The sequence below is a fragment of the Brachionichthys hirsutus genome, chromosome 1 (genome assembly GCF_040956055.1).
Source record: "Brachionichthys hirsutus isolate HB-005 chromosome 1, CSIRO-AGI_Bhir_v1, whole genome shotgun sequence".
Classification (NCBI taxonomy): domain Eukaryota; kingdom Metazoa; phylum Chordata; class Actinopteri; order Lophiiformes; family Brachionichthyidae; genus Brachionichthys; species Brachionichthys hirsutus.
Window position 1 is genome coordinate 14,291,682 of NC_090897.1, and position 27,679 is coordinate 14,319,360.

General features: G+C 43.8%; 1 protein-coding gene across 1 annotated transcript in view; it reads left to right on the forward strand.

Annotated features, from left to right (window-relative positions):
• Positions 1-27,428, forward strand: part of phkb (phosphorylase kinase, beta) — a 73,330-nt gene extending 45,902 nt beyond the window's left edge. Inside the window, exons 15-31 of the mRNA XM_068745078.1 lie at positions 6,209-6,264; positions 6,720-6,813; positions 12,340-12,423; positions 13,164-13,268; positions 14,300-14,382; positions 14,936-15,026; positions 17,859-17,917; positions 18,090-18,252; positions 19,662-19,743; positions 20,003-20,060; positions 21,684-21,774; positions 22,917-23,122; positions 23,320-23,454; positions 23,714-23,843; positions 25,288-25,395; positions 25,619-25,759; positions 26,368-27,428. Coding sequence (XP_068601179.1) covers positions 6,209-6,264; positions 6,720-6,813; positions 12,340-12,423; positions 13,164-13,268; positions 14,300-14,382; positions 14,936-15,026; positions 17,859-17,917; positions 18,090-18,252; positions 19,662-19,743; positions 20,003-20,060; positions 21,684-21,774; positions 22,917-23,122; positions 23,320-23,454; positions 23,714-23,843; positions 25,288-25,395; positions 25,619-25,759; positions 26,368-26,505 — 1,824 coding nt within the window. The 3' untranslated portion in view covers positions 26,506-27,428. The remainder of the gene's footprint in view (positions 1-6,208; positions 6,265-6,719; positions 6,814-12,339; positions 12,424-13,163; positions 13,269-14,299; positions 14,383-14,935; positions 15,027-17,858; positions 17,918-18,089; positions 18,253-19,661; positions 19,744-20,002; positions 20,061-21,683; positions 21,775-22,916; positions 23,123-23,319; positions 23,455-23,713; positions 23,844-25,287; positions 25,396-25,618; positions 25,760-26,367) is intronic.
• The last annotated feature ends 251 nt before the right edge of the window (positions 27,429-27,679 follow it).

The window sequence follows — 27,679 nt, forward strand, 5'->3', positions numbered from 1 at the left end:
GGATATTTCTGAGCCGAGTCTTGGGAGCAATGAATCACTTCCACGGTCTGGGCACCTTTACTATTACGCCAGCCAGCAGCATGCAATACAATTCTTCACTCGGCTCTCCTTCGCTGAGGTGACCCCGCCTTTTTCCTCCCATCCCGTTGCCCCCCCCCCCCCCCCCCCCATCCACCAAATCTGGTCAAGCTATGGTCGGGAATGATTCATGTTATCGCCTCGTTGGTATTGCCACCACATGACCTTTTCAAAAGATGCAACTTAAAGAAAGAATGCACACAAGATATTTCCTTCTCAGTCAGCCTGGATTTTGAATGACTTCACATTTCTTTCATGTCTCCTAAATGTATTTCTGCTGAAGCCCTGACACTTTGAAATACTCTCATCAAAATAAAAAATCTCTGAGCTGCACAGAGACCAACTTCCTGAGGATACAGAGCCTGGAGCCATTCGTTTGGGGCATGAAACAAAGGGATTACATTGCAGTCAAATAGTTTAGTTTTCTTTCTTTTTTCGGGGGGGGGGTAGTATCGGCTACATTCCCTCACTTTCTTTTTATCTTTCTAAAAGTGTTTGAATGTGTTATTCCTTTGCGGCACGATGCTCGCCAGAGGCTGCCTCCCTCGCGCTGCCCTTTACCAGCCGGCACCCTGGGAGGGATCTGACCTTGAAACGTCATTGCAGAATCTGAGTGCAGATCTGGGTTTTTTTCACACGGAACTTGTGTCAGTCAATTGGTGACGTAATGAATCCCTGTCGAGTGAGTGGAAGAAACGCAAGCCGTTTGGCTATAAGGATATTTTCAGTCACACCTGCAGTCTGAACTTTAAATAGGTTGAGAGAAAGAAACTGGAGAGCACTGGGGGGGGAATAACTGCTTGCTATTCAGTACACAATATGAACTACTGCATATGTTGGTTCTTTGTCTGTCACCTCATTGCAAGCTTGGAGCTTCATCTACTGCTGCTTAATGTCATTTCCTGTTTGTGAGTGTTTGAGTTTTAAATGACCTATTGGGGAAAACATTTAGACAGAAATGTTGATTGAGGATCGATTGTTGTAAATGATTTATTTTGGAGAAACACACAAGGCTTTGAGAGGAACAATAAAAGAAAAGAAGCAACAATAAAAGGGAGGAGTGAAAGAATGAAGCTAAGAAATGAATGTGATGATAACATGATGGAGAGGAAAAGGTATAAAAGGAAAACGACAGATAAGTATTTATGGAAACGCAACTTTTGAGGATGGAAATGAAAAGAAGAATGAAGGGGGGGAAAGGAATCAAAGGAAAAATTGAAGCAAAGAACCAAAAGGGGAGACCATTGAGACGGAGATAAGGACTGAAAGGAGAAAAGGGAAACAGGAATAATGAACGGAACATGAGATGAAATGATAGATCTAGATTTCTAGAAGGAAGAAAATGAAAAGGTGAAAGGACAGGAAGATGGGGAAAAAAGGAAGAAAAATAAGCGAGGCGATAAGGAAGAAGGGAAATGATGTAGGACAGAAAAGAGCAAAGAAATGAAGAAAGATTGGAGAAGCTACGCATCCAGTGTCACAACTCAGTGCTATTAATTTTAGGGAAAGGTCAAATGAAGCAGAACTGGAATCCATTTCTGTTCTGCAGGGGCTCACAGCAGTTTTCTCCGGCAGTAAAACAAAATACCGCTGAGAGGCAGAGGGCGACCAGGCCTGCTGGAGGCCGCTGCTGCGCCGCCCTGCAGCCAGACAGGTCCTCTAGCAGCCATTAGCATCGAGCCGTAACCTCGATGTCTTCCGTTCTCTTCCATCAGAGGAGATTAGGATGTCTTGCAACAACTTGCATTCAGTCATTTACGTATTTAATTACATTTTATTTCATTGGCCAAATAGTTTTATTTGACTATGTATCCGGTTCCACAGAAGCTTTACTGTATATAATTAATGAAAGGCCTAAACCAGTGGCCTCCAAACATTTTTCCTGCCACGGACCGGTTTCATGCCGGGCGATTTCTTCGGGGACCCGGGGGTAATTGAATTAATAAAGAGGAACATAATCTAACCACTAAACGTTAGATTATGCTGTTGCAATAATTATTACACCCGTATCTACTCACCATAAATTGTGACTCTCAATAATTGCTTCTGTCCATCATGTTCACGTGTGACTTTTAATCCAGGGTTCTTTGTCTCTATGTGCCGAAACAGTTCTGAAGTCTTCGTTGCCTGCTTTTCTAGCTTGTCTCCACATGTCATGCAGAGCAGACTTGGTGCATGAGTCACCTGCAGATAAACCCGTATTTTAAGTCTGACTCCAGGTATTGTGTGTTAAAAGAAGTTTTCTTTTCTTGGAGTTCGTCGGCTCCTCTGTTGGCCTTTTCCCCTTTGCAAAGAAGCTCTATTACTCATTTGCGCTAGTTTATGGGTGTTATTTTTTTGAGTATCGTATCACGTGACCAAGAAGATTCACAGGCAATTGTTATGTTGGAGAAAATCTGGTCATTTTTCAAAATAAAACACCTTTTAGACTCTAATAATCGATACAATGGAGATTTTATGTATTAGTTGTTATTTCTGTGCGGCCCGGGAACAAATGCCTCACGGACCGGTATCAGCATTGGGAGAGATGAAGAATCAAGGATTTATTTGTTTGTTTTGTTTTGTTTTGGAGCCAAATGTGTGCCGTCTTTGTGTATTAATACACCTTCTACATTCGTCTTTCTCTGCTTTTACACACTTCCGTAAACATGAGTGTTTGTTCTTCCAGTCACTGAGAAGAGGGTGAGCTCATTATGCACATTTGCTCACGATGGAAACTGTGACTGACATTAACTGAGACAAAACCAATGAGAATGTTGCCCCACCTCCGTCCCCTTGCTGTGTGAAGGTTTTCCCACATAAGGATACTGGTCCTCATTGTATTTTATTGTTTTACTTTTCAAGCAACTATATCTGACTCCTTAACATTCAGGATCCTCATTTGAGGTGGAAGCGAGGTCAGAAATGTACAGCTTGCCTCAGGCCTCAAACCACAAGGGCAGGAGTGTAAGAGTGTAAGAGTGTAATATTCAGGATTCGGGAGCTCAGTTATCTGCAGCCACACGATTCAGAGCCTTGTATGCAGTTAAATACGCTTTAACATTGATTCCTAAAGAGACCGGAGGTCAGACCAGTGAAGCCAAGGTCTGCTAGGCCTGCCCTGTACATATATTTATGTATATGGTTATTGCACTGACAAAAACATAAAACAATAGCTCTGTCACCCCAGGCTGGACATTTTAACAAATCTCTTAGAACATTCGTACTCAGCATGGATGATTGATGGAGTGCTGAGCTTTTGTTTACCAGCTGCAGACAAAAGTCCTACTGCTGCTGCGCCCCTGTGTGTCGCTTGCTGCAAAAAGATTACCAGGAGTGCTACTTGGCACAGTCTCATGTAGTTCCTGCTTTGGTGCATCATGATTTATAGTTGTGAGATTGACTGTTGATTAAAACGTCTTTAGTACATAAGTCCATCTGCTTTGTAACGAATGACAAAATGAGAGAGATAGAATGAAAGTATTGTGTTTTGATCTCCGTATTTAAAGTCCTCAGCCAAGCTTTGCTTTGCTGCTTGTCCCTGCTGGAACGGCGTATGTTTCTGATGGCCTAAACTACGTCTGTCCTCGTTACAAGGGTTCTCAAGTTAATGTTAAATACTTTATTGCATTTTTGAGGTTTGTTCTTCTTAATTCATGAATAAATGAATTTTATCTCCATATCAAATCAAAGCCACAGCCCCGCTCAGAGCTATTCAATTATTGAATTGGTTCCTGGTAGCAAGATGCCTGCATTGATGCTGTTTTGCTGATCTCATCAGATTTATAATCCGTATCCCCACCTTGCTGTAATGTGAATTCTTATTAACCAAACACAATGGCCCCCACATTTCCTGTGCGTTTGTGTCTATCCACAAGAAGGCTTTAATGCGGGTTGCGTTCCCTAACACTGCATTTTCTAACCAACATTGAATCCTAGAATGTATACGAGAGTGTTGACATGTTTTTGTTGTTGTGCATGCATCTATCCAGTTAGTGTGTGTGTGTGTGTGTGTGTGCAAATGTAGACCGAGACGATAACCATTCATAAGTGATTGACAGTCTATTTAAGGCCACTTATAAAGCAGGCAGCAGCTTGTGACTCACAGGGGTCACACACACATCCACACGCACACACACCACACGCACACACACACACATACGTGTAAATGGTTCTTCTACAAGTAAGGAATAAGAAGATGAAAGTCAGTGAAGGACACACACACAAATAATTCACATTTGAATAAGTGAGATAAAAAGGCTTAGATAGGAAAACCAAGAGAAAAAATGAAGATATGTTAAGAAATAAAACATATTTTGAAATGATATGTCAAATTAAATAGCAAAAAGCATTGAGATTGATATTGTCTAAGACGCTTGAACTGACTGATATACACTCAGAAATGGAATTTACAGGCTGTAAGAGGCACAAATGAAAGCAAAGCTCTGCAGGCGTTCATCAGTCTGGGGATTATGATCTGCACGGTTGAGCGTCTCAACGTGGACGAATCAGAGCAGAGCATGCGTTTGTCTGTTTAGCCCTTACTTTACTTTGTGACTGATTTAACGGACGCCCGATGAGGAGCTTTGTGGGACTGAATCGTTGCACATTTAAAATGTGAGGGAGATTTTAATGCGGTATGGATTCTTTACGCTACGCTCAACAGATATAAGAGGAAGCACATCAGCCTGTTTACATTTCAGCAATATAATTCAGTGCATGATTACAAAACAGAATATAGTGATATTCCATCAGTTTTATTTCACTTTAGTTGTATTTACGAAGCTTTTACATCATATTTTAAAAATAAATGGGCAGTTTCCCATTTACAGCCAAAGTTATTCAGATAGATGTGCGTGTTTTCGTTTTCACACTTAGTAATAACAGTTTAATTACATAGGCGGTATTGGCGGCAGCTGGACATTGTACATGGGACTGACTAACTCAACACTGTTGTGTGTTCAGGGTGAGTTTACAATAATCATAGTTTCAAACAACGGCAGAGGAATAGATAGAGAGTAGAACGTCTTCCGTTTCATTCTGGATGTTCTTTTAAGGATTTTAGTACACACCGTTATATCGGCGATACACATGTTACTGCTTTTGCTGAATACCTGTCCCAGTGCGGTCCAGCTACTTACTGAGATTCTGTTTAATGATTCTTGTCTGACAGACATGCTATAAATCACACCTCACAAAGGTATGATGTATACAAATATAGGAAAAGCCTCGCATCAAAGAAGCTTCAACAAACACCTGTGCCAGACGTCTTCTCACTACTACCGTGAGACTACTAGATCCCAGTCTTCTGGGGTGTTTTTCTTCTTCTTCTGTATTTTACGTCTCTGCTGAGCATAATTTGAAATCACGACTCCATCTGGGAACCAGAGCAGAGACAATGTCCCTGCATGTCCTCCCGTCTCTTCACACGACTGCTCTTCCTTTTACACCGCCCTACATAATCCCCTGCTCTGTCCCAGCTGGCACAGCACTTCCTCATTCCTCAATGACCTTTGGTGGTCTTTTGGACTTTTACTTTCGACTGTGAGAGAGCCGAGGTAGCAAAACCACATATCTGAGAGAGAGAGAGAGCAAGAGAGATGAGTCTCTCTCTCTCTGTCTCACATACACACACACACACACTAATACAATCCAGTGCTCTATTTCATTTTCTTTATTGCTATGGAAGACAGATAAACTTAATGAGCAAACGTCAAAATGAATGAAAATAAAAGGAAAAGAGTGAAGAGAGGATGGTTGTAAACAAATCAAATCAAAATTCACAATAAGGAAAATCGCTAATGTCAATAAGGTAAAATATTTTTGTGTCTGTACTTAATTCAAAAAGATTTAAATGTTATAGCAGGTTCAGAACGGATTCAAATTACAGCATTACTAGTTTATTTGTGTTTTGCAGCATTCTTTTTTTTGTTAAAGCCAGAGTTATAAATAAGGATTACAAACTGCATTGAGCAATGACAGGGGGAGGCCTTGGATCTAGCTCTGGTTTAACCGGTCTGCATTGGTTCCAGTTTAGGTTCCCAGCGGTGCCACATTGATGAAACAATAAGATGATGCAGTATTGGTGCTGGTGCAACATGTAGCATCAATGTGTTTCACTAATTACTGTCTCTGTTCTGTCTCTCCGAAGGGCCCCATCGAGAATGACGTTGTGGTTCACGTTGCCCTGATAGCGGAGAGTCAGAGGTAATGTGTGTGTGTGTGTGTGTGTGTGTGTGTGTGTGTGTACCCCTGCTGGGTCGCCCGTCTCGTGTTTTCAGATACACGTTGCAATGCAATATCAGCCTGGCGATTGATCGAAGTTTAGAAACGACGTGACTCACGCGAGAATTCCATGAACACGAAACCATAGTCAGTCATTTTCTGAATGATTCTGAGGTAAATTTAGATTTATTTAAATGTCTAGAGACCCTAAAGAATCACAGGGAGATATATATATATCGGTGACTTTAATTGTTGGCCCAGCACATTCCATAAAAGCTCAAATTAGATTATTCAAATCATCGGCTGCATGTTTTTGAACATAACAGATTCAATTACTGAAATTAACTTTTCTTTCTTTTTAATCTAAAGGTAATACACTTGATAAATAAATGAATTCAAGTCACATTATGCGTGTGTGTGTGTGTGTGTGTGTGCAGACTACAGGTATTTCTGAACACCTACGGCATCCAGACCCAGACGCCCCAGCAGGTGGAGCCCATTCAGATTTGGCCCCAGAAAGAGCTGGTTAAGGTTTGCGTTGCTTTGCATGCCGTTTTAAGGGCCTCTTCCCCGAGCACATTTGTGTTTTTGTGTTTTTGTGTTTTATTACAGCTTATTATGCAGTTCGAGCCTCATGCTAAAATTTCAAATAGCGTATCCATAAATTTGGGTACACGTTTATTTTGCCAGTAGGACTTTAGCTATTTAGAGCTGGTTGTGCATTACAGTTATGCGTTAAAAAAATATGTTTCACTTACATTGGAAGGGTATTGAGGAGAAATTCACTGGACTCTGACAAGTCAATGAGAAGCACCCGTCAGCAGCGTTCCGGTGGAGCGTGTCGGCGTGACAGAGTTCATCACACACTATTGATCTTGTGAGGGTCACGAAACTACGACTGAGGTCAACTAATTCATGTTGATCTTTTGCTTTCTCCTTTTGTTCCTCAGTTTTTATAAATGGCAAATATTTTATCTTTTATTTAATTCTGTGTTTGAGCAAGGGCCGTCCAGTCGAAACATCAGCGACTAGATTTCAGCAGCACCTGCCAAGGAAGAACTCAGAGACAAACTCAGAGAAACAAAGTCTTATCCAGTTTATATATCCAAAAGCGGTTGGAGAGTAACCGTCGGGGAGGAGATGCTGCCCCAAGTGGAGGAGTTCTAGTACGTCGGGGTCTTGTTCACGAGTGAGGGAAGGATGGAGCGGGAGATCGACAGATGGATCAGTGCAGCGTCTGCAGTAATGCGGACCCGTCACGGTGAAGAGGGAGCTGAGACGAAAGGCAAAGCTCTCCATTCACCGGTTGATTTCCGTTCCTACCATCACCTATGGTCAGGAGCTTTGGGCAGTGACAGAAAATACAATTGGCCGAAATGAGCTTCCTCCGTAGGGTGGCTGGGCTCTCCCTTAGAGATCGGGTGAGAAGCTCCGTCATCCGGGAGGAGCTCGGAGTAGAGCCGCTGCTCCTCCGTGTTGAGAGGAGCCAGATGAGGTGGCTCGGGCCTCTACTTCGGATGCCTCTCGGACGCCTCCCTGGGAAGGTGTTCAGGGCACGTCCCACCGGGAGGAGACCACGGGGAAGACCCAGGACACGCTGGAGAGACTATGCCTCTCGGCTGGCCTGGGGACGCCTCAGGATCCCCCCGGAAGAGCTGGAAGAAGTGGCCGGGGAGAGGAAAGTCTGGGCTTCCATGCTTGTGCTGCTGCCCCCGCGACCCGACCCCGGCCCCAGATGGATGGATGGATGGATGGATGTTTATTCTCGAAAAATAATTGTTTTTTTTTTTATAAATCCGTTTTTGTTTTGGTCTGTTCCAGTTTAATTAGACTTTATTACAAACAAAACAAGAGGAGTTATTCAGAATGGCAGGAGAGTTTTTGGATTGTACAGCTTTATTAACTGTCGTCCTGCATCATAAAGAACCACATGCTGGAAGTTTATGTAGATGCTTCTCATGTGTCTGTGTGTGTGTATATGTACTGCAGTATCACAGACCTCATGAAGTAATTGATTCTGAGTATTACTAGTACTATTAGATTGTAAATGGACTGTATGCCATGAGTACTGACCTACAGGCAGAGACATGGGGATTATTACTGTGCAGGCCAGCAATGCGTCATGGGAAATGCACACCATGATGTGTTAATGCGATCCTCAAATGGTTTTATGACCAGCTTAGCTCTTGAAATCAGTTTGAAATCATCAACTTCTACGGTTGGGTTCCACCACAGTTGAAGAACTCAAGTGAACCTTGGAGGAAAACTAAATCCCCATCCAAAGCCTTTAAAAAGTTAAGAGCCAACATTCAGTCCGTGCTCCAAGATATATGGAATATTATTTTCCATGTCTCATAAAAACTGCATTGCATTTGTTGTTTACAAGATGGGAAGGACCTTAGCAGCGGATGTCATTTGGGAGTTGGGCGGAGCCGTCCATTAGTGGACAATCCGAGTCAACAAGTGAGGAGGCTTGAATGGCTAAAAAAACAAAACGACTTCCTTTACCCGGATGGAAACGCCGGCGGATCTTTTGTGGGTGTGAAAGATTCTGACTGTCACATCTGTGTGAGGACTTCGCTGTTGAGAGCAGAGGTGCGCCGCCACCGGGAGGGACAAGGACAACTCGTGTGTTGAGCGTGTAGCGACAACCCTCGCTGCTGTTCTTTTAATCCTGTCCTCCCTGTTCTTTTTGTACTGTCGTATCCGCGGCAACGACCAAAGCCTTTCGGCTTCCGTTTCACTCCCGTCGTATCCTGCGATCTCCTCCGAGTACCGCCTCTCACCTGTCACCCCCAGTCTACTGTATCCCTCCCTTAAACCTCGAACCCCTCCCTTCTCATCTCTCATGTTAATTATGCGACACCTGCTCTTCTACTCCACCTCCAACAAACAAACAGACTCACCTATCATGTCATCTCAACAAGACATGTTTTTTTTCCTCCCCACTCTGGGACTATCTGACTATCCATTCCTCTAGCCTCGTTATTCCCTTGAGGCCAACATGCTGCCCCCCCCCCCCCCCCCCCCATTATGCCCGTGACATATTTCCCCTCCAGGTCTATCTTCTGCCTTCCGCCTTTCATCCCACTTTCCCTTCTTTCCCCCTTCGATGTGATGCTCTGCCTCTCAGATGGATATACGGGCACTGTGCAGAATGTTAAACCTGAAGCCCAGCCAGACATTCCTTCCTGGGTTGAATCTGTTTATCTCCGAGTCACAACCTCCTGCTGGTGCTGCAGGCTGCATTTGTTCACCTCTCCTCATTCCTCGCAGCCATTTGATTGGCTCGACGACAGCTGTGTGACAATGAGAGAGTGGCATTTCAGCGTGTGATTCTCAACCAAACACCCTGAAGTGCATCTTTTTGAAGATCCCAGCTTGCTCAAAGGTACCCTTCCTTTTACCGGCTTTGAGGACGTTTTAATTATTGAGACTCATATGGGGTACTAAAGATAATATTTTTCAGCATTGCCCTAGTACTTTTGGCAATTAGCACATTTAAGGCTCCATCTCAATACATTTTCTTATTTCATATCATGATAAGAAAATGGATCAGCTGGTGAGTCAGTGGAATATTCATTTTCTTTTTTTTTTTCCTCTTTACATTTTAGGAGTAATTTTTTTGCAATTCTTTATCCTCCCCATACTGAATGTTTTTGTTTTTTTGGGGGGGGTTGCCATTACATAGTTAATGGCCACACCTTGTAAAATTGATGTTTAAATGGTTCTGTTTTTACATCTCCCACCTGCCAGGCTTGATGTTTGTGCCGTGGCCAGTGGAAATGTGAGGGAATGAAAGGAAGCTTTGATAGGCTGCTGGAGTGTTGCTCTTCTTCATTGGTATTCTGAACACAAGATGCGAGGTGCAGGGCTTCTTCTAACCTCTGTTTCCGTGAGTCCTCCAGGGCTCGTCCTGGCCTGTTCAGGCGGTGCGTTGCAACAGTTAGTCCTCGTTTAACGATGATTTCTTCTGTACATACAGCCTCCTCCGTTTACACTTTCAGTGTAATTCCTTTTAATTGGTCCGACCTTTGCTTCCTCTTGTTATGTTCAGCTCAGCCTTTTCAAAACAGCAGTATTGTGGCATAGCACCACACTTTGGTGGCTGTTCTGAATTGCAGTTGGTCCGAGATAAAGTCGCGTGGCACAGATGGCTTGATAGGCAGATTTCCCACAGTAGCACTGCGGGTATACTGATGCTGTTTCATCATAGGACACACTGGAAGACGTGAATATTGTCTATTTATTAGCTGCTACAAAGGGTCACACTTGTACACAATAGTACAAGCCCCTCCTCTTTCTACACACCAGTGAGGTTTGTGCCGCTTTGAACCAGGACATTTCTACACCAGGCGATGCTTGGAAGATCCAAAGAAAGGCTCTGGTAACTTGAGCTCTTGTGTTTGTCTTGCTGCCAGCTCAACATGCATTTTACATTTAGATTGGGGCAGGGGCTGCTACCTTTTTTCCCCTCTGCTTTTATTGTAAGCACATATAAACCTTTTGATGTGTACCAGTATACCACAAAAGGACAGCTATTTGGAGGAATTCTGGCTTTTGTCTTGACAGAATTAAACTTAGTCAGTGATTTCATGTTGACACTGTGGAATCCGGTTGAGTCAAGAGACATGACGTCTGACTGGGGAGCGCTGGATGAGCTGGAATCACAGTGTGTGGATGGAGGATGACTTTTGGAAACTCTTTCCCTCCCTTCTCAGCCCCAATCTATACTTCTGCTGCATGATGGTGAAAGTCAGATGCTGTGGCCAAGGCAAAAAGGCAAACTGCACAATTTAGATATCTGTTATGAGGATTCATTCATTCATTCATTGTCCAACCGCTTATTCCGTCATCGGGTCGGGGGCCAAACTGGAGCCAATCCCAGCAGTCAATGGGCGAGAGGCGGGGTACACCCTGGACAAGCCGCCAGTCCATCGCAGAGGATTCACTGCTGAGCAAATGGAATGATTGCATTTCCATGAAGTTGGGTTAGTCAGAGAGGGGGCGGCTTTAGGCTTGGTCAAATCCAAAGTGAGATTGACCCTCTGGTGTTTACATTTTGGATTAAGCTCTAAATAGAGCTATTTGCTATCAACGTACCCCAGAATAGGAAATGAACGGCATTTCCCAAGTTCTCCGAGACACATTCCAGATTGATTTGCAAAGGTCTGCTCGAGTCACAGAAATCATCCAAGTGTTTTCATGAGCGCTGTCATCATTTCCATAATTAGACTTATACGCATAAAGGGATCCATAAGGACTAGAACGACCAGACTCATTCTTCTTTGCCTTTTTTTGGGGGGGGGGGGGGGGTTACAGCTTCATGATTCCTAATTACGAGGCTGATTCTTCAAGTCATTTGGACATTATTAAGACAGCTATAGATCACAGTTTAAATCAATGCATGGCGGGAAGCAAGCTGGAGCTGGATAAATGCATGAGCAATTTCACTTCCTGATTAGCCGCCATGGGTCTGAGAAAGCGCTTATGGCCGGGGGTGAGATTGTAATATAAGACATTGACTTTGTTTATCCCAAACTGGGAAATGAGGATGATGCTTGTGGTGGTGTTTAATATGCTGAGCCGTTCATCAGACAGCTTGTTGTCCTTTATACATTCCGCTGAGGGCTCCGGCAGGTCTCGCTTCTTATGGCTGTTGGCATCTCAGTGCGTCTGTGTTAAGCAGCCATGGTGCCCGGGGGGGTGCTGGGGGTCCACTAAGTGCTCTGCTGGTGGCCGCGCAGCCACCCGTCATTATTACCGCATCTCATAACTTCTTGGCGTGTTCATCACAGAAGGCGGCGCCGCCATATAGGCGGTAATGGCGTGTTGTGAGTCCCAGAAGTGTCTCGGTGGGACACCCAGACGATGGACTTGCGCTTGACGTGATGGAATACTCTTTGAAAACAGAAAAGAACTTGCGTGTTTGTGAATGTTTTGCTCACCGACACCGTTCTGTCCACTTCCTGCGTCCTCATAAATATGTGTGTCTGTCTTTCTGCAGGCATACCGCTTCCTGCGTCCTCATAGATATGTGTGTCTGTCTTTCTGCAGGCATACCGCTTCCTTGCCGTCAATGAGAAGCTCGGGTTGAGTGGGCGCCCAGAGAGGCCAGTGGGCTGCATCGGGACCTGCAAGGTATATGCATTTGCAAACACACCTACGCACATTTACACACTGATCCAGTATGTGCACACAAATATATGTTGCCCTGCTGCACAGGTTGTGGGTGAACTGTGACCACGAACACACTTTATTGACCCGCATGAAGCTCTGAGAAATGGATTGCAGAACCCAAAAAATGTTTGGCCTGAGAGGGAGTGTCTTCCCTTCTGTGCGACGGTGTGAATCAGTAAATGCTGCTGAATTAGATTCAGCTTATGCTCAACACTTAGAGCACCCGCGCCTCCGTTAGGTCTGTGTGCTCGTGTGTGCGGGCCTTTCTTAATGTGTCTCGCTGATTTGTGTGTTTGCTGTTTCTCACAAATGAAGGTCGTAGCACGACCGAAGCAAGTTGTGTTTAAGCAGCTTTGTCAAACAAAGGCATCGCCAAACAAATGAATCATGGCTCCCGACGCATTGCTAAGACAATATTATAATGGGACATTTATGGGGAGAAAGGCAGACTGCCAGAGGGCATTATCGTCATCAGGTTGTCTGTATGGGTGTGTGCTTGGGCCTCTGTGTATATGAAAATGCCATTGGAAACATTTATGTGTATGGATTGCATGCGTGTGTGTCTGTGTGTGTGTTATCAGGTCTGGTTGTGTGTCCTCTGTTTTACGATTTACACAATGGCCGCAATAATGTATGTGGGGCTATTTGTGAGCCATTTGTCTTAGCCGATATTGTGTGTGTGTGTGTGTGTCTCCCTACAGATTTATCGCATCCTGGGCAAGACGGTGGTGTGCTACCCAATAGTGTTTGATCTGAGCGACTTTTACCTGTCCCAAGATGTCATGCTGTTGATCGACGACATCATGGTAAGTCACACAGGCACTTTCAGGATCCCGGCAATGCGATCGCTCCACAACTAATCAGTTTGCATGTGCACATCGAGCTGAGAATAACTTTGAAGCCTGACATTTATGTGGGAAATTGCAAAGCAGCTGCTCTGATTTGATTGTGTATTCGTTTTAAATGGCCCCACAGAGAGCACATGTACTCCGCCCTACCTGACAGCACGCTGGCTTAGCCCAAACTTTGGCAGAATTAAGCATGCAATCGACCAGAAGGTTGATTTTCTGTGGCGCCCCCTGACGGGACAAGCCGACAGAGGATGAAGAAGAAGAAGAAGAGTGAACCGTGCTGTATTCCGGGCTCCAGTTGTAGGGAGAGAATGATCAATCTTAGGTTACAAATAATCTATTAATTATATACAAATTAATTTGAAATAATGTGTAATAATTAAACAAAATAAGAGTCCAGTGCATCTCTCACATTTCTCAATAGGCGTGCCTCTTGCTGCCTGCCTGAGCTGCAGCTGAATAATAATCGTATTCATGAAGGATATGCATTTGGAAAGAAACCAGACATGCTTTAAGAACTGGCCTCAAGCTCCGGATTTATTGACTGACGATTTCAACAATGTAAACAAGCTTTCACTTTTATGCAACGGAAGTTTCGCCGAGCCCTCGATGCCTAAAGGTCTAAGCTGTGCATGGGTTTTATTCTGATTTCCTGCAAAGGCCCTTTGTTGTTGTTTCATGTATAGGGACAGTTCACCAGAACGCCTGAACTGACGCCGATGTCTGTGGAAGACTGTTGTCAGGGCAGCAAAAGTAATAAAATACAAAAAGAGAAAATGGAATTGAAGCTGCTGCCAGGAGGACAAAGCTGGGGAGTCTTCAGTTCATCACAGGGCTGACACATGGGGGCTTCTAGAGCCAACCGGTGTCCTGCAATAAATGTTTTTGGACTGTGCCAGGATGTCTTTGATCAGCGTGATGCAGTTTAAGATTTGTGGCTAGAAAAGTGACTGTGTGTGTGTGTGTGTGTGTGTGTGTGTTTGCAGAACGCTCTGCAGTTCATTAAGCAGTACTGGAAGATGCAGGGACGTCCTCTCTTCCTGGTTCTCATCCGTGAGGATAACATCAAGTAATATACACACCTGTCTTCCTGTCTTCCTCACATCATTCCATATTTCTCATTTAATCACCCTCAATCTCTCCCTTCATGTCCAATATTAGCTCACTTTTTTTTCCATCCTTCTGCACCTCTACTCTCATCTGTCTGTGCGCTATTCTTTATAGCAGGAGGGTGCGGCTGTATTTAGTTACTGATTGCATGTTAATGTTTCTCATTCACATCACCATAGCCTAGCTGGTAGGGCTATTACAGCAGCTATGATCCAGGAGGAGGCGTCCTTAATGTGGCACTTACACTTAAAGTTCCACCCTGGAATGTCTTCATGTCTCTCATGGAGTCGCACCCAGTAGTAGTTTGCTGTTAAATGGGGTGATGGTTTGCATGCAAGGCCAAAGAGGATCAACGAAAGCGGTTGTGATGTATTAAATGAAACGAGCTCTGATCATTTCATGTCATTGTACTGACATTATCGCATGCGTTCTCATTGGAATGTGATGAATAAATTCCCTGTGGGGGAGAATAACTCCACAAAGGCAAACCAAACTTCCCCGTCTCTCACCAGAGGGAGTCGTTTCAACCCGGTGTTGGACATGCTGGCTTCGTTCAAGAAAGGCAACATAGGAGGTGTCAAAGTTCACGTCGACAGGCTGCAGGTTTGTGGATCCAACCGAGTCTATTTGGTCATTCTTAATCACGAAGAAACATTTCCTAGAATATGAAGTTCTGGTATTTCCATAATTACAGTGGTTTCATGGAGGGTGTTGTCATCATTATGTACTTCCTACACCTGCAGTGCTTTCATCGGGGAAAATGTGTGTTCCTACCATTTTCAGTTCTGGAATTATTGGCTGTTGAAGAGAGGCAGTGAATGTTTGGGTTATATAAAAAACGTCTTCCCCATAATCTTACACACTCAAACATCAATCCACCCATTTGTCTCGCCTTGGCACACGAAATGAGGAATAACTGAGGACAAGTTGTATATTTGGATTAAGCTAAATTTTCATTTCGGCCGAATATTGGATCTATTGTGTCTCCAGCCCCCCCCCTCCCTCCCCCTCTGAGAGAGTTTTGTCTACCACAACAATCCAAGGACATTTCTCGGACTTTCCACAAACATGAACTCTCACACACATACACACACACACCCCCCCTCAACGGCTCGTCTGCTCTGGAAATGTTCCTTTATGAACCCTCCCAGCACTGTTATCAACCCACCCTCTACTGTATTACCCTTTCCCACATACCTGCAAACACTTTTTGTATTCTAATAAAGTAACAGTAGTGTGTATTTCCAAACTTTAACGACACGATCGCGAAAAACAGAAACGCAAAGTAGGCACAACGCGAAAAACTCACATGCTGATGCTAACTGGATGAGCGTAGCGCGACAAGGGGAGATGCTGGAACGCAGATCTCGTTTCAATATGTACAGTACCGGTACTGTATTTTATATGTTGCAGTATGGTATATGTGTTGTAATACATGTTTTAATTTATTCATTTATATTCCTTAGGCTAGAAAACACTTATTTTATCAATAAATAATGAAAATAATGGACATTTTCACATTTATACATACTGCAGGATCCCGCGACATAGTGGAAAATCTGAGATATATGAATACATATGTCTGGCAAGAAAATCAGTGATACAGTAAATCCACAGAGAGCGAATCGCGATATAGCATGGCAGGATTGTATCTAAATATACCCAAATAACGTGGATCCAACCAAGCTCTGGTAAATTTCCTGGGTCAATACAGTAGCTTTCAATGCTTTCCCTTATCCACACGAGGAAAATATTTAAGAATGCAGGAGTTGTGAAGGCACAGAAAGGAGGCTGAAGTTTTCAGAAGATGTGGTGGAGAAATAAAGAAACCAACATAGGAACATTATTCTGATTTGAATTTCCTTGTTTGGTTCAACCAAGTTTGGAATGATGTTCCTGTGTATTTATAGGATAATCTTTATTTCAAATCTTTATATGAAAAAGTATTAAATTATATCTGCATAATATAGATTTGCTAGCATCCTTTGGGTTGTTGTAGCGGAAGTGTGAGATTTCAGGATTTACACAATCACTTCCTGTAACGAGAGGCAGAAGAGCGCCAATCCCAATTTAGATGACCCATTGGAGTGAATTCAGAGTCATTACGAGTGTGTAAGAGCTCAAAAAGGGAGGAAATGGCTTCTTGTGTGGCAGCTGGCGGTCTATAATAGCCAGCAACTGTGACGTGTCCCTGGAAAAATTTGCATTAACAGTCAGTAGTTGTTGAAGTTACAAAAGGAGCGAGGACAACATTTACATTTAACAGAGATCCCAACGCCTGCCACCTTTTCCAGCTTGATCAAACCTGCACACATTGTAATCATGAAATTGATTTTTCATGTAAAGGTGCGTGTCTGAGCTGGTATCTTATGTGTCCTGCTTCTCGGCCGTAGCGAGCTGGGATCGGCTCCGGCGACGCCGTGACCTGCAAGGCGGATCGGCAGCTGCAGACGAGACAATGGGGATTTAGCGTCCATTCAGTTAGAATGTTATTCAGTGATGATATATCATCATGTCTTCATCGTGAGTTGAGCTTTATTTGTGGGCCCCGATAGGATAAAGGGCACTCAATGAGTATTTCAACAAAATAAAAGCTGATCAGTAACTCGATAAACGGTCCGTTTGGTCGCTTACGCTTCCTTTATTTCAATATCTGGACTGAAGGCACTGCCAAAGCATCGGTCACGGTAATGGTCAGAGCAGTATTCATTTACAGTGAAGAACAAATACTATTAGAAGCATCAGTTTTCATTGCAGACTGTACTGGTTGAGGATATTGATTTACAGTCAACCCCCATGATGGCAGCAGAACGGTAAAGGCAAAGTAGAGCATTTTATTTTCACAGTTTAGCCAAGTCAGACTTGGAGCCGGCCTTTCAACCTCCCGCTGCATTTGTGGTGTTCAGCAGAGACATCTCCGCATCGTTAAAGTTCTCCTTCCCTTCGCCTGTTTGCTATTCATATCACACCTGACTCCTGCGGCTTTGAAACATTTCTCCTCTTCATCACCTCGTTGTCATGGGGAGCAGGATCGCTCATCCCCCACACCTCATATTTTTGTTTTAAGCGTTTACTTCAGTGGGAGTGACGAATATAACATTTTGGCCACAGGATCAAGTGCTACTGAACGGCACTCTTGACTTCTACAATTGCACGATTTTTAAAACGCTCCAGCGTTTGATTTGCTCCTGTAGCCATTTGTGAAAAGTCGAAATAGGGAACTGAACTCATGCCTGTGTGTTATTTGATGTGAGCCCCGTTTATTTAAAGGGTTGCGCTTTATTTTGAATGCAACTTCATGAAGGTCTGTGATCCCCACGCGTGTCTCCATGCACAGGCTAACTGCTTGAGCATTATTATTATGGAATCTGTTGTGTGACCATTCTAGACTGACGGAACGATGACTTTGCAAATCCCTCGCATTCCTGCTTTCAGACCCTGATATCTGGAGCAGTGGTGGAACAGTTGGACTTCCTGCGCGTCAACGAGGCAGAGTAAGAACTTATTTGTTAGAGATCATTGCTTGTATCCACTAGTTTTGTCTGTTTGCACAGTATTTAAATAAAACTGAAACAACAGCTAAAATATCGGCCTGTTTTGTTGCTGAGATAAAGACTTGGTTTGAAATGCTTTTGAGTGTAAAAAACAAAATGCTTCACACAACAGGATTCCAGAATTTAAGAGCTTTGAGGAGCTTGAGCTGCCGAAACACTCCAAGGTGAAGAGGCAGACGAGTACACCCAGCGCCTCGGACCTGGAGCAGCAGCCAGAGATCAGCGTGGAGGAGTGGCTGCACAAGCCCACCAATGAAATCCGCCAGAAGTTTCATGTGAGCTGATCAGCTTTTGGCGAAAAGATCTCAAAATACCTACCACCACGAGTACTTCTACCACCACTACTTCTAGTACTTCTACTATGCATGGTCTTATTTTATTGTTGCTTTTTAGTTTGTTTTTTTTTTACAAGTGCTTTCTGATGTTTTACACTTTTAAGAGAATTTGTGGTGCATTTAATTTCACTTGGTGTTTTGTGGCCAGCACAGTGGCGTAGCGGTTAGCGCCGTCGCCCTCACGGCAGGACGAGTTCTCCAGTTTCCTCCCACCTCCAAAAACTTGAGATTAATTGGTCGCTCCAAATTGTCCGTAGTGTGGTGTGTGTGTGTGTGTGTGCGTGAGTGGTTGTCTGTCTCCGTGTGGCCCCGCAATGCTCTGGCGATGCGCCTGAGGTGTGCCCCCGCCTCTCGCCCACAGCAAGCTGGGCTAGGATCCAGCAACAGATGAGACGATTGTCCAAATGGTTGGATGGATAGTGTTTTATACATTTTGCGGTGATTGCACACAAAAAAAAACTTCCTCAGATAAAATCTCTGTCGAATCGTTTTCCAAATTAGACACATCAAGTTGGCGAGGAAAACCGTGAAGCTTTATATAAACCCTACCACAAAAAAATCCAAAGCAGAATAACTTTGTTCTGTAACGCCGATCCATGTTATAAGAGATATGTGAGGACAAAGGTGTTTAAAAAGTTGAGAATTTTCTCATTTCATGAATTTTATGAATTCAAATAAATAATACATAACAAAGATTTGGGACCAACCCAACCGAGGTCAACCTAACAAGGACTGAAGTGACACAAAAAACCCTCTCGAGGACATGGAACAGAGTCTCCTTAAATAGGGGTGGAGAAACTCAATTAACACCAGAGGGAGGCGTGACACAATCAACAAGCCAAAATAAACTTAGAGAAATTAGCACTTAAAGTAATCAAAGCAAAAATATACGATAACTTAGCACAAATTAATAAGTGAATAATAAAGTTATTAAACAAATGAACTCGTCAAGATCTAACCAATCAGTATTGCCATTTTTAACTTAAATGGTGATAATAATCGACCTTGGCATGCACATCTGTTCACAGCTGTTACAAGCATGTTGGAGGCCACCAAACATAATTACAGTCCATTTTACCAAGTGTGGCAACCAAACAATGGGTCATTTTCTTCTGTCTTTCTCTGGCACGGATAAAGATTTTTCTTTTTCCCGTCAGTTTGGCACAATAAGGCTGCTATCAAAAAAGAAAAGAAGCAACAATCACAATTAATGACAAACAGCAGACATTTGGAAAACATTTGGTGTAACAATAGCTTCATTATGGGGAGTATTTGCTATTACTTCAGTTCTTCTTTATGCGTGACCCAGCTCATCTTGCTACTCGTCTGTGTCTGTGTCTTTGCCAAAGGATTCTGACTGCTTGGCCAGTCAAGCTCAGCTTGCAAGTATTCTTCTTAGGAGGGAAGGTCCAGACTACCTCGCCAGAGACGGTGAGTCGTACTTAAATGTCAAAGTTTTTCCGAGTTGTCCCTCACTGAATAAAGGAAGACGCTATTTAAGACATCGGACCATTATCTCGCTACTCGTGCCTTTTATCACTGTAGTTTCTGTCATTAGTCCTTTGATCAAGCCCGGGCCTGTTGCTGTGTTGTGCTCTAATGGGCAGTAAGCGGACGCTCATTTAGGCAGATATGCCTCCGTGATGTTTGTGTCTGATGTGTGAACACAAACACATGTTTGTTATTCCAGAGAACATGATGGATGAACTGGAGAGAATCTACAGAAGAGCTGGCAGCAGAAAGCTTTGGTCTGTTATTCACACACACACCCACACACACACACACAGGAAGCGTGTCAGTCTTTATCACCCGGAATAATTATTGCTTTGTAAAATTTGGTCTGAATTCAACTGAACCGTCTCTTTTAAACAAGCATCAAACAAAGATTCAAACAAGCGTCTCCCATGTTGGCACGCTAAAATAACCCTGGTTCGATCTGGCTGAACTGCAGGCTGGCCGTGCGCCAGGTCGCTGTCGTTATCAAGAAGTTTGCCAGCTCTATCGCTCCTCACATCACCACTATGCTGGTGCACGGGAAACAGGTAATGCTCAGGTAGAGATGCACGTTCAGCCGTTTGACAGCACTGCCTTAAGTACCGCACTGACGAACTTCAAATTAGACTCAGCTACAATAAAATAGAGAACAGAGTTATATTTTGTGTTAGCAGAAGGCACATTGCTCAGACTGGTCATGCCTGTGCAAACAGAACACAGTAATGAGACCCGGATTCGGCTCGACGTCTTCTGGATTTCCCAATCTTCTGTACAAAGGTTTTCCAAAGCAAGGATATGCGTAAAACTCAACGACAATTTGTTCCGTGTGCTGTCGGTTATGCATTTATTTTCCTCAAAGCTGCTGAAATTCAGTTTGTTTGTGGTAGACTGCTGGCTTGTTCCATAGTCCGCGTGCTCTGTGTTCAAGCTTTGTGCAGCCCGTCATTTTATTGTATGCTGTTTTATTAATTTGTGGGATTTTAGTATAGAGAAATTTGATTATGCCAATGAGTAAAAAAAAGAAAAGCCTGAGGGTTGGTTTCTCACTTACTGGGAAATAACATCAATGCTCGGTTCAATTGACTTTCTCATTTACCTAACATGGGCCGGGAAGCGAAGCTTGAAATAGGCGCCCCAACAAAGAGTCGGTGGATTGGCGACACGTCACGCTTAAACATCAAGGCTTGCGTACTCGAGATGGGCCTTGGTATTTCACCAAATATGACTCCACCCACACCAGATGAGTCATTCTCAGCATATAATGAGAGGAATTCCTATCTCAGACGGTTGTACTCATTAGGCCCTGAATGAAATCATTGCTGGCTGCGTCTGCATAAAGCTGGCTGTGGGCTCCCGCGTCATGGTAGAAAAACTGCTTATGCGTACTGCTTTGCCCTCGTAGGATTCCTGCTGGCAAAGGGAGGCAGTTTGAAGTGACTGTAGAGAATAAATGTTTGAGCAGAGTGAACATTAAAATGTTTTCTGAGCGGCTGACCTTCTTATTGGGCTTTTGACGTCAAAATTCAATCATTGATTTTGACACATTCAGCATTTTTGCTTTCAAGCTTGAAATCCATCATGATGTTTGATTTCAAAAAATGTCGTTGCCTTTGATTCTCCGGCGTCTTAGATGGCGCTTGTAAATGCAAATGCTTTAAAATGGAAGCGGCGCTCAACCCCCGCTCGTCTGGTGCCGCCTTCTTTGGCTGCTGCCCCAAGTATTCCGTATTTTAACAAACAGTTTAATCTGATTAACTGAGCGTTTTCTCCAACACACCTGCAGTGAAGTGCTAAACACGAACAGCGAGATGGTGGTACGTTACTATCGTTATTCTTCAGGGTGTAAGGAATGTTCTTGTGTCTTTTTTGCCCACTAGGTCCGTTGTCCGTCTCGCTGCCCGTCTCTTAACTAAACTAGTGGACAGCCTCGCCCCGAGTATTACTAGTGTTTTAGTGCATGGCAAGCAGGTAAGTGGACACAAAGGCAGCAGGGCCTGGTTAGCTAACCATGACTGCTCCCTTTGCACAAATATTTGTTTTTTTGGGGGGGGGGGGGGGTGGGGGGGGTGGGGTTGTGCTTGGGAAAATGGCATGTCAGAAAAATAATTTTAATGTTCACCAATGTAGAGAAATCTAACTTACAATATAAAGCTCTTCCTGCTGTCGTCCTATGGGAATTCTGTTTTGGCTCCACGCTCATGCGCCTCGTAGCGCCTCACATCCATTGTGTGTGACTCTAAGCTGCCAGTGTGACCAGCGCGAGATCACAGAGCGCCTTGTGCCGGCTTGATGCAGCGTATTATGACCCTCGGATTCCTCCCATGCCCCTCCCTCACATTGATACGTTTTGGTGCATCATTTCCTTGTCAAGTGTTATTCGCCGATTAGCTTCCTCTTGAGAATGTCAGTTATGCTGCTTCATTTTTAGCCCTGCGAACAGTTTTAGGCATTTCATTATGCTGAAGTAGCTCAAGTCAGGAATCTGCATATAGATTGCTTAGCCGAGGGATGAGCTCCTCTCGCCATGATTGGAAACAACTGATGTGAGGTGGCAATAGCAGCTCAGTGACGGCCCCATTAGCTTCATTCTACCTCGAGTTCTGATTATATTGGTTATCATAATTAAAATTCAACAGTGCATTCGCCTCGAATGCAAGAGTTGATCCTTTCAAAATCATTCCAAGCTCCAGGCGGATCTCTTGCACAGTTAGAATACGCTCTGAATTATACGTCTTCAAAGTCCAATGCGCCCCTCATCAGGAAGATTGGCGAGGTGTAATTTTGGAGATGGCTTTCGGAAGGAACAAAACACTAAAGTGTAATCTTGGGATCTGTAAATGATTCCTTCTCATTTTCGGGTGGCGCTCAGAGAACAGGCCAATTCTTTGAGTGATGGAACAGAGATACTCGTTGAAATTGCACCTTGGAGGGAAAAATACTGCGTGCACGTGCCAGGCTACATCTGAACACTTGAACACATGCTCAGAAAAAAAAAAGGGGGGGGGGGGTGTTATAATTAGATGATCATCCTTCGGGACTGCAGAGAACTGTTTTAGCATCACGTGGGTTCAGCGTTTTGCTCTTTGTGTGTGCCTGTGTGCTCATGCCAGGTAACCCTCGGCCTATTCGGGCAAGAGGAGGTGGTGATCTCCAATCCGCTGTCGCCGGGGGTAATCCAGGGTATCATCTACAGTAAGTGCTCCCCTCAGGGCGGGGAACGGGAGGCTGTCCTTCAGCAGGAGCTGGTCATTCATATCGGATGGATCGTCTCCAATAATCCAGAGCTGTTCAGCGGCATGCTCAAGATCCGAGTCGGGTAGGAGTTCTCATCCGGAGTGGTTCCACTGGTGTCTGACAATAAGCCGTTTGCTGCAAATATTATACGTTTGGGCTGCAATTGCTATTAACTGCTTGCACACCAGTGAGACACTTGACACTACACACCTTTCTTAATAGTTTATAGTTAATACAATTCAGTTCCAAAGTGAACACGTGTGGACTCGTGCTCTCCAGATGGATTGTTCAGGCCATGAAACACGAGCTCAAGATCCGAGCGGGAGACCTGCCTCCCCATGACATCCACCAACTCTCCCCCAGCGACATCAAGCAGCTCCTGCTGGACGTCTTGCAGCCACAACACACCGGCAGGTACTCGTCCAGCGTTATCGCTGAAGTTGTCCTTCTTCTCATGCATTTACTTATTTTATCATTTCCTTTCGTTTTGGTTATTTAATCTTTTGTCTCGCCTAAATCCACATCCCATTTTCTGCTGCTGCCATAACTTTACTTTCCTGAAGGGAATTATGAAAGTTTTGTCTAACTTAATCTAACACACATTGAGACAGAGGCAGCCCCTTCCTCTCAGAGGCTATATTCTATTCTTCAGCTGAAACGTTTTTCTCCGCAGGTCCTGGCTGAACAGACGTCAGATCGACGGCTCTCTTAACAGGACCCCTCTGGGCTTTTATGATCGTGTGTGGCAGATCCTGGAGAGGACCCCCAACGGTATTACGGTGGCTGGGACTCATCTCCCACAGGTAACCTGTAACCCCCCCCCCTCGACACTAATATTGCACATTCTGTTTTATAGTCTTTCAAAGAATCTCAAAGACATTCTGATTAGTGTAGCTCTTTTTTGGTTCAAGTCGAGCTTGGCGGTATATCGAATATACTCGATGTATCAAATATACTTGATATATCGATATACGCACTGCCACCCCCCCCCCCCCCTTTTTTTTTCTTTGCAAGCTAATTTCCAATCCAACAGAAGGGTCTGCTTCAATCATTATATTTGTGTCATTTTATGCATCAAAGTGTTGAATTTAACATTTATATAGTAATTTAGAGGAGAAATCAGAATATTGAGACATATATCCTAAATAAAGCCTAAAGATATTGCGATATTGGTTTTCGTGCAGCCCCAGGTTGTGGGTGCTTTATCTTGCAAGTATAAATAACATGTTAAGTCTGGCCGCAACTGCGGAATAGAGGCCTTGCCCGGAATATTAGAAAGCACTTGACAATGTGTAAACGTCTCCATTCTTTGCCTTTTGGATTGTATAATTTGGTCTTTTATTGTGAAGGTCTAATAGGAAAAATAGAAAGTCTTCTTTATTGTCAGAGTCAATACTCAGCAATGTGCTTGATAGAATTCCTGTCAGTTTGTCACAGGTGTTGATAATAAAATTAGTTCTGGCTGGATTCCATTTCACTGCTTTAGTTTCAGGTCTTGGTTTTATGCCTCAGTCACGTACTAATTTATTCATATCTGCAATCACTCCATTCACTCGTACTCTCCATCTTCCTTATTTATCCCACCATGAAAAGCCTGATCTTTTCTGTGTCTTTAATGATAAATTATTATCTATTTATTGGGTGCAAACATTCATTGATGTGAATCCTCAAACACACCAAGAATTCCTAAAATCACCAACGTGACGAGTTTAAGTTCTTCATTTATGAGATGTTTCCCAAAAATCCTCTACATGCTATATCATTTTTAAATTCACTGACAAATCATTGGCTTTTACTTTAAATTTAGAATCTCCCCAAGTTGTGCAGTTAGCAAACACACGCACACACACACACATTCCTATTTGTATTGACATTCTTTCAATTTCAACTTTGATTCATTACTTTTGTTGTCTGGAACAGCTTTAGCAGGAAGTCAGTATTTCCTGTTGTGGTTGGTGGAATCAACGAAATGAGTCAGTATTTTCTGTACCAAGATTGGTAGTTTTTTAATGCAGAGGAGGAAGGAAATGGTATAACCTCTCTACCTGTTGTGTGCTCCACATCCATCCATCCATCTTCTCGTAGACGAGACGATTGAGGTCTTCTCGTCTGCAGCTGCCTTATTCACAAACTCTACATTTCGTTTGAGCTGGGATTCGATCCAGTGAACCGGTGGACTTCTTTATTATTAAAAAGGTGTGGAGTGGACTGCGATGATCGTCGGACATTCTTTGTGACTCTTTGCAGCAACCGACGCTATCCGACATGACCATGTACGAGATGAACTTCTCTCTGCTGGTGGAGGACACGCTGAAGAACATCATTCTGCCTGAGTACAGACAAATCATTGTGGAGGTACGTGAACCCTCTGAAAAACACAAAGCATGAAGGAGAACGGAACCCTATTAGATTTCTGTGTTTCTGCTCAACATGAAATGATCTTTGATTCTTTACTCGAGTGCTGAGCTCTTAAGTTCTGACTGCAGTTGTTGCTATCGAAGCTGCATCAGCTTGCTCTGTTGCTGTTATTGCGCGTTTGGCCTCTGACAGCTTCCTCCTATCTCCACCGTGCGAGTAGTTGCTGATGGTCGTCTCCATAGTGCTGGAGAGAAATCCGGAGCTGGAGTTCAGCGATAAGGTGAATCTGGATGGGCTGGTAAAGGAAGCCTTTCTCGACTTCCAGAGGGACCGCAGCTGTTCCGAGGGCATCGAGAAAGAGGTAGAGTGGCTTTCCAACCTGCATGATATCCATTAAGGGCTGATAAGGGGCCTGTTAGGGTTAAGCTCTTCTAAATCCGCTAGATTCTTGTGGTGACCTCGGCAGATAAAGAACATGAACGTGACTCATCCTCGACGCAGGATATTCCTGGTGCCGCAAGCATCCTACGCTGCCCCTCTGGAAATCCTGGCATAGAACCAGGGACATTGACGTTGGTCTGAATTGGTCCGGTTGCACTCTCAGTTTGCCATCTGCCAGGATTCGTTCTTCATTTTTGAAGGTTGCTAACTTAACATGCGCTTTCTGGCCTACGGCTCCTGTTGCAAAGCCACAGCCACGGTTTGTGGCAAACCGAGATTCCGCGGGACAAAGCCCATGAATGCCACTAATGAATTAACGAATGTCTGAAAATACATTTATAAATTCTCAATGCAAAATATGGAAATATTAGTGGCTGTTCGTGGGCCTCCCTTTCCCTTTTGAGGAGCTCTCATTTTCCGAGGGTATTTTTTCTTTTACTTGGCTATCTACATTTTCTGCTTACGACTTGAAAACACATCTCTTATTCTTACAAAAGCACATTTTCTCTCTCTCTCCTCCTCCGCCAGGATGACATGGAGAAATTCTACAACACGCCGCCAATGGGAAAGCGAGGCACCTCCAGCTACTTAACCAAGGCTGTCGTGATCCAGTTACTGCAAGGGGATGTGAAGCCCTGCAAGGACGACCCGTGTTCCGTCAGCTAGATTTGCCGCTCTTGGACCCCTAAACCCAGCCTGCTTGCAGCACAGTCATCTGGAAGGGCTGGAGCATTCATCACATGCATACAGCCATGAAAGTGAAAGTTTTATTCACTGCAAGAGAACAAATCAGTCTCCCAACATGCATCGAGAATAACTTCTCTCATTTTTGGACTTGCTCAGAATCCATTGCAAACATTATTTTTGGCTTTTAGGTATTTAGAAATTAAAATCGTCCACAACCCATCAGTACTACATGAACAAAGTGTTTAGATTAACTGCTACTGAAGCTTAGGGTCAGTCAGTGTAAAGTAAAGAGTTATGTCATTCTCATATTGCTTTGCATCTTATATTGACAGACACGTGTTTTAATTTGACATGAGTTTCGGATAACCCAGCATATTGAAAAGTCGAAACCATCGTGAGATCTCACCTCATTTCTTTGTTTCTTCTTCTACACAACCTATTGGTATTTTGAACTTATTTCTCGAGGCACTGCACATGCTAAAATGAGTTTTAGAGTGACGCGCACCTTTTTTATCTAGTTGAAAATGCATGTCAGAGTTAGTTGTTGCACCGTGTTGCCCTTCCCTTGACCCTCTTATTCATCTTACCTTTATTGCATGGACCAGTCTGCTGCTTGAAAGTAGCTGCTATTTGGGCATCAATGGTATCTGAATGGTACTTTCTGAAAGGTCTGTTTCACACTGCATCTGAAGCCCTGCTTCTGAGGATCCTTTAATAAAGGCCGTTTGGTTGAATGTGGGCGGGGAGAAATGATAAAAGCACCACTCTGACTTGTTCTTCTCTCTAAATACGATCAGTGTGTTGAAACTACCTGAACTTGTCGTGTCTATGTCTGTTGTTCGCCGTTGCTGTTGAAAATAAGTATTTTTAACTGTAGTTCAGAAAGAATAAAGTGATTGTGAAAAGTCTCAAATCTATCGGAGTGACTTCACTAGCACTTCTAAAAACTGTATTTGTGACTAACGAGAGTAAGCAGAGGCATCGCCGTGGTTTTCGGTTTTCTACAGTTGTGCGAGTATGAAATACTGGCGTAATTACTTCCCACAAAGCAGCAAGCTCTTGTTTCTGAGCTCAAGTTGCAGCGTAAATGGAGCGTGGCTGCTACAGCCTGCAGGAGTGTGCGTGGCGTTGGGTCAAATCCTGCCAGTTACAC